General features: G+C 34.5%; 1 protein-coding gene across 6 annotated transcripts in view; it reads left to right on the forward strand.

Annotated features, from left to right (window-relative positions):
• The window catches only part of LOC117329096 (pericentriolar material 1 protein-like), a 44,257-nt gene extending 31,469 nt beyond the window's left edge, over positions 1 to 12,788 (forward strand). For 4 of the 6 annotated variants that reach the window (XM_033886819.1, XM_033886818.1, XM_033886817.1 and 1 more), the window contains exons 29-35: positions 1,747 to 1,982; positions 2,319 to 2,457; positions 3,882 to 4,031; positions 6,213 to 6,340; positions 6,544 to 6,784; positions 7,009 to 7,071; positions 9,520 to 12,788. In XM_033886819.1, the coding sequence (XP_033742710.1) occupies positions 1,747 to 1,982; positions 2,319 to 2,457; positions 3,882 to 4,031; positions 6,213 to 6,340; positions 6,544 to 6,784; positions 7,009 to 7,071; positions 9,520 to 9,678 (1,116 nt within the window). In that variant the 3' untranslated portion in view covers positions 9,679 to 12,788. Of the gene's footprint in view, positions 1 to 1,746; positions 1,983 to 2,200; positions 2,274 to 2,318; positions 2,458 to 3,881; positions 4,032 to 6,212; positions 6,341 to 6,543; positions 6,785 to 7,008; positions 7,072 to 9,519 lie in introns of those variants that run through there. The other 2 variants (XM_033886822.1, XM_033886823.1) reach the window with 2 other exon arrangements.
• The last annotated feature ends 356 nt before the right edge of the window (positions 12,789 to 13,144 follow it).

The following is a 13,144-nucleotide window of genomic DNA, read 5'->3' on the forward strand; positions in this document are numbered from 1 at the left end:
CCGTCGCTCAAAAAGTTTAGTCATTTTAACCAAGATTAGTATATACTTAGATAACAAAGTGGACATTTGAACATAGCCTTCTTTTACAGAATATTATCTAGAATTGAGAGCCCAGTGACTGAATATTAAGGATGCTGAGAATCTGTACTTTTAAGTTCTGTGCTTAGCCCAGTTTCTCAAAATTTATCAATGTTACTTCAACCAAACCTGGATTGTATTTTAGACATCTCATGACACCCTACAGATTACATGAAATTTTATTTGTTTGATGTATTTTATTGTCAGATTTGGAGAAATTAATATAAAATCTTTTAATTTATTGCTTCTCCAGTTGATTTACAAATTTAATTGGGGGAGATGGTGGCAGCTGAATCTACTTTTCTACTATATAATATGGCCATCTCATCAACGTCGTAAGACACATTTGTAATAACACTATTGTGACATCATCAACATTGATAAAGCTCAATTTTAAATTCACCTGTTCTGTAGAGATAAATTTCAGTTTTTGTTGCGTTGGAACTGTAAAGATAAGCATGAGGCAACAATAACCCTGCGTTACATCTTTATTCCTGAGACTAACAGTTCAATAACATGTATATAGCATTATAATACATTCCTGGCTTGTATTACATTCTGAATCCTATATACTGTAAACGTACTTATTTTAGCGCAATCAAATTTTAGCTCATTTGCAGATTTTAGCCAGTTAGCGCAATGATGAATTAGCGCATCCACAGAACTTTCTGTAGAAATAAAACGTACAAAAAGTAATTAGCGCAATCATAATTTAGCGCAAGGCTTCCAGCGCAAAAAGCACTAAAATAAAATTACCGCTAAAATATGTACGTTTACAGTATTCCAATCAGTAATCACTTGAGGTCAGAAGTCCATTATATGTCACTCTGATTATTACACGTGACAAAATGTCACATAAGCATATCCCTCCAAACTATCATCTGACAAGGCTTATATACCAGTGATAACAACAAAAGCTGAAATTTGGACAAGTGTAACTAAATATGACAAGATGTGATAAGTAACTCATAACCCATTAATACTGACTTAAACATTTGATTATAATATGTGACTCAAAGTGACTAGACTTATGACTGAAGTGACTAACTGAACTATTCACATAGAAATATCACATTCCTGACACACATGTAACAATGAATTGTAACATGTGATGATTACATCCTTAACCAAAACATATCAAAGTAAATATTAAGTTATCACGAATGAAACCGCACATTAATTATAAAATGTAAACTAGTTATTACTAAAATATTATCTAACTGATCTATATCACAGAATAATAATTGTTATTCTATCATTGCCTCTACATTCATACCATATATCATTATTCAGATACATTCCCGATGACGATATCAATTTAACTTGCTTACCTGTAAAGATAAAACACGAGACGACATTAACCCTGTGTTATATCTTTATTCCAGAGACTGAGAGTTGCGCATGTGCATTCCAGTCACATTGCCACTGCCTACCAGAGTTACCTCTCTGTGTATATTTAGGAAATTTAGGTCCCCTTATAAAACTCCCTGGAATTGACTAATAACATTTTCACTTATAGTCTCATAAACGAGTTACGTGTTGACTCACACAATGTCATATAATAGAACAAATATCAAATTCATGAAAGATTGCAACTTATTGCTCATCTAGATCATTATCTGTTGTATAGCTTTTGTCATAAACCAGGCCTATTTTTATTTTCCACAGTATTCCAGAATCGATACTCAAGAACTGAACAAGCAAATCAAGATGATCATGAAGGAAGTAATTCCAGTGATCAAGGAACATATAGATCATGTGTGTTCATTCGAACTGTTGGCCTACATCAAACGTCTCGTGCTCAGTCTCACACGACAATATGATAGCAGTCAGTATGCCACTTTCTTCCATGCCCAACTGAGCTCTGCACTGCAAGAAACTCTTAGCAGGTTTGAAGGGCGAAAGTAAGTAATTTACATACATGTAATTAACCTTAAGTCTTCATTATGGTAACATTTGGGGAGGACCTACTGGTACATAACTTGTGTATTTTGTGTTACACAGATTAAGGATTTGTGGGGAGGACCTACTGGTACATAACTTGTGTATTTTGTGTTACACAGATTAAGGATTTGTGGGGAGGACCTACTGGTAGATAACTTGTGTATTTTGTGTTACACAGATTAAGGATGTGTGGGGAGGACCTACTGGTAGATAACTTGTGTATTTTGTGTTACACAGATTAAGGATGTGTGGGGAGGACCTACTGGTACATAACTTGTGTATTTTGTGTTACACAGATTAAGGATGTGTGGGGAGGACTTACTTGTTGATATGTCTGAGGTCCTGTTCAATGAGCTTGCGTTTTTCCGTCTGATGCAAGGTTTGGGGGAGAACCCTGCAACAGTGAGTCAACAAGTACAGTCTTCAGGCACCCAGGTCAGTAGTTAACTGGTACAATCAAGTACATAATTATGCATATTTGGAACAATTACGCTCCTAGAATGAAGACATATACAGTGGAACCTCGTTAACTCGAACTCGGAAAACTCGAATACCCCGCTTAACCCGAAGTACTTCGTCAGTCCCGGCCGAATTCTCTCTTTAACTTAGTAAAGAAAACTCGGAAAACTCGAACTCGGAAAACTCGAAAAACTCGGATAATACGAAGTGAAAATTTGGCCCCAACAATAAAAATCCTATTTGAAATGATCGAATAACTCGAAGTATAATTTTCGTGTCCAACAACGATCGGTGGTAAACGCCGACATTTTTAACAGCTAAATTCCATTTGTTATACTGAATATATCGGCACTACAAACCTTCATAAATTCATTGTCGGTGGAATCTTTTAACAACAACTCTTGATGATAAAAAGTACTGCTTTACTTACATCAGGTAATTTCCTAAGGCGGTTGCCGATATTAGTACACACGATAGTCAACAACTCATCTACCCGCTCACTCAAGCGGAACTAATCTCTGACACACCGGTAGATCTACTCGGCTGATGTTTGTACAGGTGTAGAAATGAAACGGTCACCGGTGCCTATTACATTTTTCGAACCGCTGAAACAATAGCGTAATTACTGCCGAGGTGTTCAGGGTACGACTGTAACGGTCAGCACTGTCTATTAAATCGGAAACATGCCAACTCAGTAACAGTAACATTTTATACGCACATTCGCAGCCCAACTTCCGGTGCTAATACACATGGAAATGGCGTGGTTATCAGTAAAACGTAAGTAGGCCTATCAAACAGTATTTTATATGTCCAATATAAGGTAATGGTTCTGTTACGTTTTACATACAATCTGTGTTAAACGAATAAATTGTTATTCTGCCGAATTCCGTTTCATCGTTATTCCTTTTGCAAACACGACTTGCACATCAGATCGTTATTGAAATGACTAAGTGAAAAAACTTTATCGTGACTGTATATCGGCAAAACTACACCAAACTACATGCTACAGAACGAAACATTACATATATATTTACATGTATTGACCAGTCTTTACACTAAACTGGTGAGCGACAGAGCGGAGTTATAATGATTATATAATGTTGACAAATCTTGACCAAACTTTTCACCAAAAATGATAACTCGCTTAATTCGAACACTCGGATAATTCGAAGTTTTTTCGCGGTCCCGTCGACTTCGAGTTAACGAAGTTCCACTGTATTACAAAGGCACAAAAGAAAGTTTTTGTTAAACCCTTACTGTTAGATTGATTTTGTTGTCAGTGGGAGGCAGGACTTTTGTCACTCAGGCAATGTTCAGTTCTCATTAAGTTCTCTACATAACTATTCATTTCAAGAAATTTATCATATGGAATCTAAAAAATCCTCATATTTCTGTTACAGACCAGAGAGCAGGAGGACCTATCTGTAGATGAAGATGATGCACAGACCCAGGAATCAGATACCACTGAGAGTACAGTGACTGAGGACGAGGATAGTGAACGTGAACACTCACTTCGCCTAAATGCTACAGAGGAAGAAGAGCTTGGCAAGGTCAGGGGTCATGTACTCTCTCAATTTTGTATGATAAAACTAAAAACAGTTTTAGCAAGAAAAATCTGGTCTGCTTCACTTGCATGATGAGAATAATCTTGTTAGGAAACTTTTAAGTCAGATTTATGTTTGAGCTTTCTCCTTTAAAACATTTTATGAAATAGTGATGAATTGGAGAAAAAAAAAGGATGAAATTGATTTGGCAATACAGTGAAGTTACAAAAGAATTATGAATGATCATGATGCCAACAATCAGAGAAGTCAATGTGAGAAATCTCCAACTGGAACTTTCTTTGGAATTTATTAGGTGTTGTGGCTTCAGTCCTTGGTAGTAGTCCTTGGCAAGGACCAAATCAATAAGAACTCCTGGGGGAATCTACTGTTACACATTTCTTTGATGATACCCAATGAGTTGAGGATAGGACCAAATAATTTCTTCCTCAAAAAAAAAAAAAAATTAATCAACACACTATCAGACAGTATTTTTCAATTTCCAATCTTTGTTTCTTTATTTGAGACTTGAAAAAAGGAATACAAAATTGGTGTGCTAGAAGAGCTGGTCAAAGTGATTATGAGGTAGAACCTAGCTGTTTCAAGAGTTAGCATTGTCTAAAGCAGTTGATAATGAAATGCTTGTTAGTCCCCTGCCGTTTGAAAAACAGGGGGACTTTAGGTTTACCCTCCGTCTGTCCGTCCGTCTGTCTGCCTGTCACGCTACAGTTGTCCGGACAACTCCTTCTAAAGTACTACTCCGATTTTAACTAAACTTGGTATACATGATCAGTATAACATGTAGTTGTGCATCCCACTTTTTTTTTTGAAAAACCATTTTTCAAAATGGCCGCCGGCTTCTCATTGGTTGAGGCTTGTCCGGACACCTCCTCCTAAAGTACTACTCCAATTTTAACGAAACTTTGTATACATGATCAGTATAACATGTAGTTAATAAAATGGGAAATAAATAGGTGCACTCCTAGGTCAGGCAGGGGACTTTGTATATTGCTGTTGCAATACTATCATCCTTGTATAATTATGTAACATGAATGTGCTATATAACAAATCACTGAAATGGACAAGGTAGGTCCATTCATCGGTACCAAACAATGAATATCTGAGACAAGTTTCTCCTAATAATTTTTCTTATAATATTTTATATTTGTTTGTTGAATGTTTTAAAGATTTTACCATGTTTTGGACTTTTTTGCATCAAAATTCAAAACTCACTTTTAAGTTTTTCAAAGGCTACCAATTCAAGTCCATATGTATGTACATACCCTTCTCATCTGGTATTTATAATCATTACTGGTCTAGTTATGATGAAATGACAATTGAGTGTTAAAAGTATTCAATGAAATTTTTTCTGAATTTTCCTATATTTTGGATTTAATTGTTCATGAAATCTAAGTTTGTTGAGATTACTTTCAGAATTTGAATCAAGTTCACAAAAATATCTTAATATGTGTATCATGATAATTTGGCATTGAGAATTCATATCCTATTAAGTCACTGAAATTTTAATCCAAAGTATTTTGCAAGGGCTACCGCCAATGAGCTTTATAATCATTGAGTGCACTTATATTTAATAATACTACTTGCTTCACTTCAATTCCTCGTATATCTAGTGGCCTAGGCACTCCAATAATGATAGTTTATGTGGTGTACTCTTCATGTTCAAATTTTAAGTTACTATTGTTAAATATGTTTAGCTTTACTGTTTTGCAAAGAAATATATAGGTATTACGATGTCACAGTGTTGATTCAAAACAGTAACTGTTATTAGATATGATGCTCCATTTAACTAAAGCAGCTTGGCCAGATTTGTCTGCCAAGTCGAGGAAATCAATGTGTACTGGATATCTTAAACTCCTCAACTGATTTAGTGACCCATAGCATTATGATATCAAAAACATTTAATTTTATAACTGAATATGTTGTTATTTGTATATTTGGAGTAAATAGTATTAAAACGAATATAAATGTAACACTCAGATCAATCTCTGATTTAGAATTTAGAGACAGATGACCAATTGCAGTAAAGATCCCACCAAATTGATGTCCATATTAACAAGAATTCTAAGCAATTGCACAAAATAGTTAAGATAATTTGGATAGGATTTCTGCAATGGGAATTCAACTTTTAGATATGGATTTTTTGACAAGTTTCCTTGTACCGGTTTATAGTTGAGGGACGATGAGTTTGCTAATGAGGTGCAAATTCAGGATGCTGATGACAAGGATGATGACATAGAATCTCCATACAAACCTGTTCAGATAGAGCTAGCAGTCAGTGAAACCAAGCCCTTTACACGGTAGGTACCCTCTGACATCTTTATGAAACCAAGCCTTTCACATTTCCGTCAAAATGACTTGATAGTTACCAATAATACAGTGAATTTTTTATGTAGTGTGGAAATCTACCCACTGATAATGTGACAAAATGCTAGTTGAATAATGAACTTTGTGGCTTTACAATGCTAAGACTTTTATATGATTTTATGCTACTGCTGTACAGAATTGGAAGTGATGAGGATGATGAAGATGCTGACGAGTCACAAAGTGCTGATGACCCCTCAGAGACGGCAGTGTCACGAGATGCCATGATGGAAAAATCACACTCCATAGAGGATGGGGAGGAGATGCCGGAAGAGGAAACACCAGTAAGCGATGCCAATGAAGGAGATGCTGATCAGGGTGCCAACACCTTCGGAGACAATGACAAAGACAGTGAGGAACCAATCAAGATGAATGGAGAGGTGAGTAGGAACAAGAGTAGTGAAGTATCCAAAGTTAAGGGACAGTGAGGGGATTAAGATGAATGGTGAAGTAATAATACTTACATAAGGAAATGAAATCAAATTTTGAAAGCAAAATTTTTGATGGGATTTATTATTATTGTTATTACTTCCTATATATCAGATTTTTTCATGTCTAAGCATGTCTCATCATCAAATCTACATTTTCCATCTTTAAATTGCAGATATTAGAAAATGGAGAACTAGCAGTAGATGACCTTCCCAATTCCTTGAACTTGGTGCCAATGGTAAGTGTTGCATAGAAATAAAACATTGTTTGATATATCACAGTGGTGAACCACTAAAATTGAAGGAAATACCATACAAATCTGTGTAATCACCACTAATTTATGCACCCTAAAAATCACCTCAAAATTGGTTTAAAAAAAGGTCTATATTACTGTAATTTAAAGAAATTAGCAAAATTTCATGAATTTTGTGTCCGAAATTTGCAAGCTTGGACCGATTAAAAACCAGCTAGTGCGATATTATAAATGGAAAGTCCAATTAAAAGACAATGACTGATTCCCTGTGAGTATATAGTCTTGTATAAACAATTATAATCTAGCTAGCCTTCAATGCATGGATGTATCAAGTACAGTAGCCAATAATTACGATGAGTCTTTGCAATCTTTTAAGAAATTACATCAAACTGAAACTATTGTAATGTAAATTCAGTTGATGTATTAGATATAAATATTACACTGTTGTGTCAATCAAATCTCCAATAAAAATGTGTGTTACCCTGCTCTAGTAAATGCCAGTAACTGTATTCTCGCTTGTTGTTGTCATGTGACAGTCATATAGTCCGTAGTGCAATGATGAGGAGTCAGCATTTTTTATACAGTCCAGAGAAGTTATATAACAACAAAAACTCACATTTTAGCGAGTATTTTTGCCAAATATGATGCAAGAAAATAAAATCAAATGTGTTTTTGATATGGATGTAAATAAGGTATCATCTATCTTAGATTTAATCAGTTTGACATCATATAATTATATTTATGACATTAGCGTTTAAAATGAACTATTTGCGGCCCGGCTCTATGCTCTAAAACACCAAAAGGAATTCATTAAAAAAAAAAAAAAACACATTCATATAATGTTATCCACTTGCCAGCAGCCAGCTAAGACCCATGCCATGACAAACACAGGTGAGGTAATTCGACCTCTATTGTTTTCTGAATGAGAGGTGCTGTGCAGGTGTGTTGGTAATTTTGGGTAGGGGCCCCTGCCTCTGGCGTTAATTAGGGATGCTAATGAATTGTCCAGGTGTCAACTACGGCAACTCACCTTGGGCTACAGTTTATAGAAATAATTCTGGACAGAAAAAGATATTACAATAACTGGGATTCATGTTGGACTCTTGTAAAGTGTCTGCATGGTGGTCATAGCCAATATTGAAAAACAATCTCTTCAAATGTAACCAATGTATGCATCCCCCACCACAACAGCAATTTTCAGCCAAAAAAGTGTGTAAATTACCCGGGCATTTACAGTATATATCAGTGATAGGTGAAAATGTTGTAAAATTGCATACCGTAAACATGCACGTATAGTTCACACTTTATCCACTGCGCACTATACGCAGGAACAAGCTTCTGCCAATCAGATGCATGGGTGACATGAATGTGATTCGAAATTTGTAATCATTGTTTCCTTCGACAGCAGGATAATGATTTAATACTTAAATATGTAAAGCATTTATTAACTTAATATTGAACAAATAATCAAGGAAATAAATAGCTATTTTGATATTTATTAATTCCTTGAAATCAACAATTACTTTGGATTTATCCGTGTCAAGTCACATGTTCTGCACACATACGATCTTGAGTTGCTGTATTTCGGTGCAATACCATGTATCATGACTCAATTAACATCAACGAAAACTTGAAATGATATATCAGTACTAAGTTAATTCTTAATTCTGAATAGATCACCTTATAAATCCTTAGTTTATTTACGAAAGCTGTAACAGCACGCATGCGCAATTTGGCAAGAATAATACTAATGCCTTGATCTTGTGTTGCAGCCACTGACCATTTGGCCCTATAAATTACGATCTGACTTTGAAAACTGCTTTTATTCATAGTCAACATTGTCAAATTTTTCCTATTGACATATTTCATTGATTAAAAGAAGTCACTAGCACACAGACAGCATACATTCCGTATACAAAATGGCAGCCAGTACTAGCGTTACATTACATAGCCTGGTACACTTATACTTACCATTCCAGTCAATTCTGTTATAATTGGGCCTAATTAGCTTTGTATATATCATGTACAGATACCACAAAAGATTATACTAGTGTGAAAATCACAAGCAAGTTGGGGGAAAGATTAATTATTTTGTTTGTACAAACATCGTAGATGGGACCACTCCAATTTGCAAGCTGACTAGGCCTAACGCGGTGAAATGTAAACAACCTGTCAATCCAAGATGTCAAATCTGACCGATGATTCCAGTTGAATGTTGTAATGTAGCTTTGATCAGTCTTCTATCCTCTTATGCTAGAGTATTCAGTCTGTACAGTTAAACATTAAAACAAAAAATGTTTAACATTTGGTCTGAAGCATCTTTGGGTGAAGGGGGATCAATTTAGTATAAATGGTGGTTCTTGGCCCCCTTAGGGCAGGAAGCATTTTTGAATAAAGTGTATACTTTGAAGTTTTTGTTTTGTCCCACCTCAGGTTGAAGTTCAAAACAAGATGACAGATGAACAGAAAAACAACTCTAGTGTGGAGGCTGTCTTGTCTACTATAGATGTCCAAGAAGAGTTGGCCGGAGATGGTCAATCTCTCAAAGAACCAGGTATACCCACCTACCCACCAGTCAGTCGCCAAGTGTAGCTGACTCACCTACCAACTGGTCTGTTGCCTGGTGTGACTGATTTGTGGCCAGATCACAGTTACATGTATTTTGTTTTTATCATTATTTGGACATGTGATATTCTATGAGCTGCTTACTTGGGACTTGTGATATTTGTAAGCTGCTTCATATGAAATGAGAATATGACCACAGTATATTTATACATTACACAGTGTCAGTCTCAACTTCCTGTTCTGTTGACAACTTTAAGCAGTGCCTGTGAATAAGAACATTGAAATACATAGGTAGATATGTGTTGAATCCTGTGTTACAATATTTATGTGGACTGAAGTGGTCCTGTATATATATGGACTTTATTCTTATCATTTCAGATGCATGATGCAATGGTACAGGATATATAGACTATTTTGTAACAGCTTGTGTCTCGTGTTATAGGCAGCGACTGTCAAGTCTCTTTATGTGATAATGACTCGGTTAACAAAGTAGACAGGTTGGTAGTTTCGAGTCGCGTAATCTATTGTGCCATCAAATGGAATGTCTGAGATGTGGGACTTCCCTGGACGGCTGTGAAATTGAGTGTCCCTTGCAGACACAGTGATTCTTATTTATCCATATTAGTTTAATGTTCAAGGTTTCATGACTGACTTTGCATATTCCAATATTATGAGAGTGTTAACAACTACTGATACAATGTTGAAATTGTAGATTCTGTACTTGTAATTGTCAATACCAGTTGAATAGGCTGTGTAGCAGTTTATTATACAGTGATTTATGTAAAACATGTCTAGCTACAGTTGTGTTCCTGTTTCATTTTACTGTGGAATTGTTAATATATAGTGATTATTTACAAACGAGGATGGATACTTACAATGTACATCCTTGAATTTATTCTATTGCCCATTATGCTACAATAAAAAATATGCTTTAGCCCAATTTAGCTCCTTATTCCTATTTGTTAAAGATATTTAGTAGTGAAATATTTGTGGTCATTTTACACAATTTTTAAATCCGAACATTTTACTTCACATTTTAGGTTATGAGACATTAAGATTCTTTCCCAGTTTCCCATTATTGATGTAGTTCCTAAATTATCAAAAAATAGTTACATGGTCATATTGCTGAAGGCGAGATTAAAGGTTCAATTTCGTGTGTATTTCAAAGGGTGTAAACATGCTAACATGTATATAAACCATGGTACAGAGATGTAACATAGAAATCTATGCAATTTATTTTTGTTGTAAGAGCGAGACATGGTACTGGTAGGTATTTAAAATCAAACTTTTAAGGTAGTTCATGCTGGAGAAATTATCAAATATGAACATGGTATTGTGAAGGAAATTTTTTTATGACATTTTTGTGATATGAAATCTGTAATATTGTGACAGAAATTTGTGATTTTACGGATGTTAATGTTCTGCAACAAGAATGTACCTGTGATAGTTAACACCAGATTTGTGATCTACAGGCTTATTATACTTTTACAAGATAAGAATTGTTAAGAGTGGTACGCTATGCACATCTGCTTAAAGAATGTGTAGAATGTATCATAGTAGGTGAAGACGATTGGAAAATTGCATATAAGACAAGTATATAATATTCATTTAATACTTGCATAACATTGACCTTATTCACAGATCAAGGTCTTCAACAGTAGACATTCCACCGGTGTAAATAAATGAAATGTTGTGGCTGTTGTTGTGTTGTCAAACTGATGTTTATATGTGTGAAAGTACTTCTTCATGATGTCCGTCCACAGACAGCCAAAATCTGCCACGAGGGGTTGTCTATTGATCAAATTCAGATATATTACAAGTTGAAACAAAGTTGTGCACACCAGTTAGGTTTTCTGTTTTACATGGGGGTTGTAAGGGATGGGGGTGGCTAATTTGTTTTCCATGATCGCCTTAATGTTGATAAAGGAAAAATTGGGTCAAATTAATTATAGAATGAAGAATGTTGTCTTTGTTTCACCATTCTCATACAGGTCAATTTTGTTTTAATGCTACATTAGTGTTTCTCATAGCTTCTATATTTCATCATTATGCTAATACTATGCTATTTCTGAACAAAATGAAAAAAGACTTGGCAACTGCTTTAATGATTCACCTGAACTGGATTGTTAGATACCCTGATTTGTGTGATCTATGTGATATGTTGTAATAATCAAATATGACATCAGTGACGGGGGATGAAATGTGCAAACTGCTTAAAGTACAAACAAAGTGTGTTTATGTGTATAGATAATATGAATTTGTTATAATTGTTGACTGCTTATCATAAACATATGGTTGTGGTAATACAGTATTGTGACAGATCACTCTGCCTTGTGCATATTCTATAATGACAATTGAATTTTTGTTTGAAATTCTTAAACCTGCAATCTATTTAAATACAATCTTTCAGAAATCATCTCGGTTTTCATTTCACCATAGAAATTGATTTGAAATTAAAATATTTTAAGGAATTTTTTTATGAAAACAGATTAGGTATATATTTCATTTGCTTAATTATATGATAAATTATATCTTAAGTTTGTAGATGTATATAATCTCATTCAACATATTTCAACATTAGTATAGCAGTTTTGCCATCTATTCTCCTAATATTTTGTCCTCATTCATTGGTTATGCAGAATTTCATGAATTCAAAATGATGTATTTGAGTTTACATTATTGTCTGTAAATCACTTTAACCAATAGTAAGTACTGTATTTAAAACAGCAGTTACTTACTAGAATTGAAACCTGTCTAATCTGACACCCTGAGAGTTATTAATTAAATTCTTTAATCAATAATTATTAGCTATTGAAATTATACAGAATGATACAATAAACAGATCTTTTCTGAAATCATTTGAAAGAAATGTAATAAAAGCACAATGTTGATTTAAACAGGATGCCAGAACATTCAGAGTTAAACAGGATGCCAGAACATTGAGGAGTTAGATAAGACATGTTTCCTTTAATATTATGTACTTGTGATCCATGATAATGGAAAATGTAGCCAATGAATTCAAAAGAATTTTATTTAAATATAGTTGATATGTTACAATTTTGTTTAGTGCTGTTTGCAAGTCACAATTTTTGCTATATCTGATCAACTGTACAACAATAAACTCTGTGTTACATATACTTTTCATTGTGTTGATTCATGTCCGTGTCCGTCCGCCCTGCATACATTTTTCACATTTCAAACTTTTTCTGAAGTTGATGTACAAGATTTTTTTTATAACCAACACAAATTTACATAGTTATGGCCCTTTGTAGATTTGCCGAATTAGTTTCCACACGATAACTTTATTAATTCAAAACCTCTTAAGAAGGTTTATTGCCATGAGGGCTCGTAAAGTGAAACAAACCAATATATTTGCATGTTATTTACAAAGTTATGGCCCATGGTAGGTTTCCCGAAACAGTTTCCGCTCAATGAATTTCAACATAGATTGTATGGCAGATACTTAACAGAGAAATCTTTAAAAAAAAAACGA

Source organism: Pecten maximus, chromosome 6 (genome assembly GCF_902652985.1).
Source record: "Pecten maximus chromosome 6, xPecMax1.1, whole genome shotgun sequence".
In the NCBI taxonomy this organism is placed as follows: Eukaryota; Metazoa; Mollusca; class Bivalvia; order Pectinida; family Pectinidae; genus Pecten; species Pecten maximus.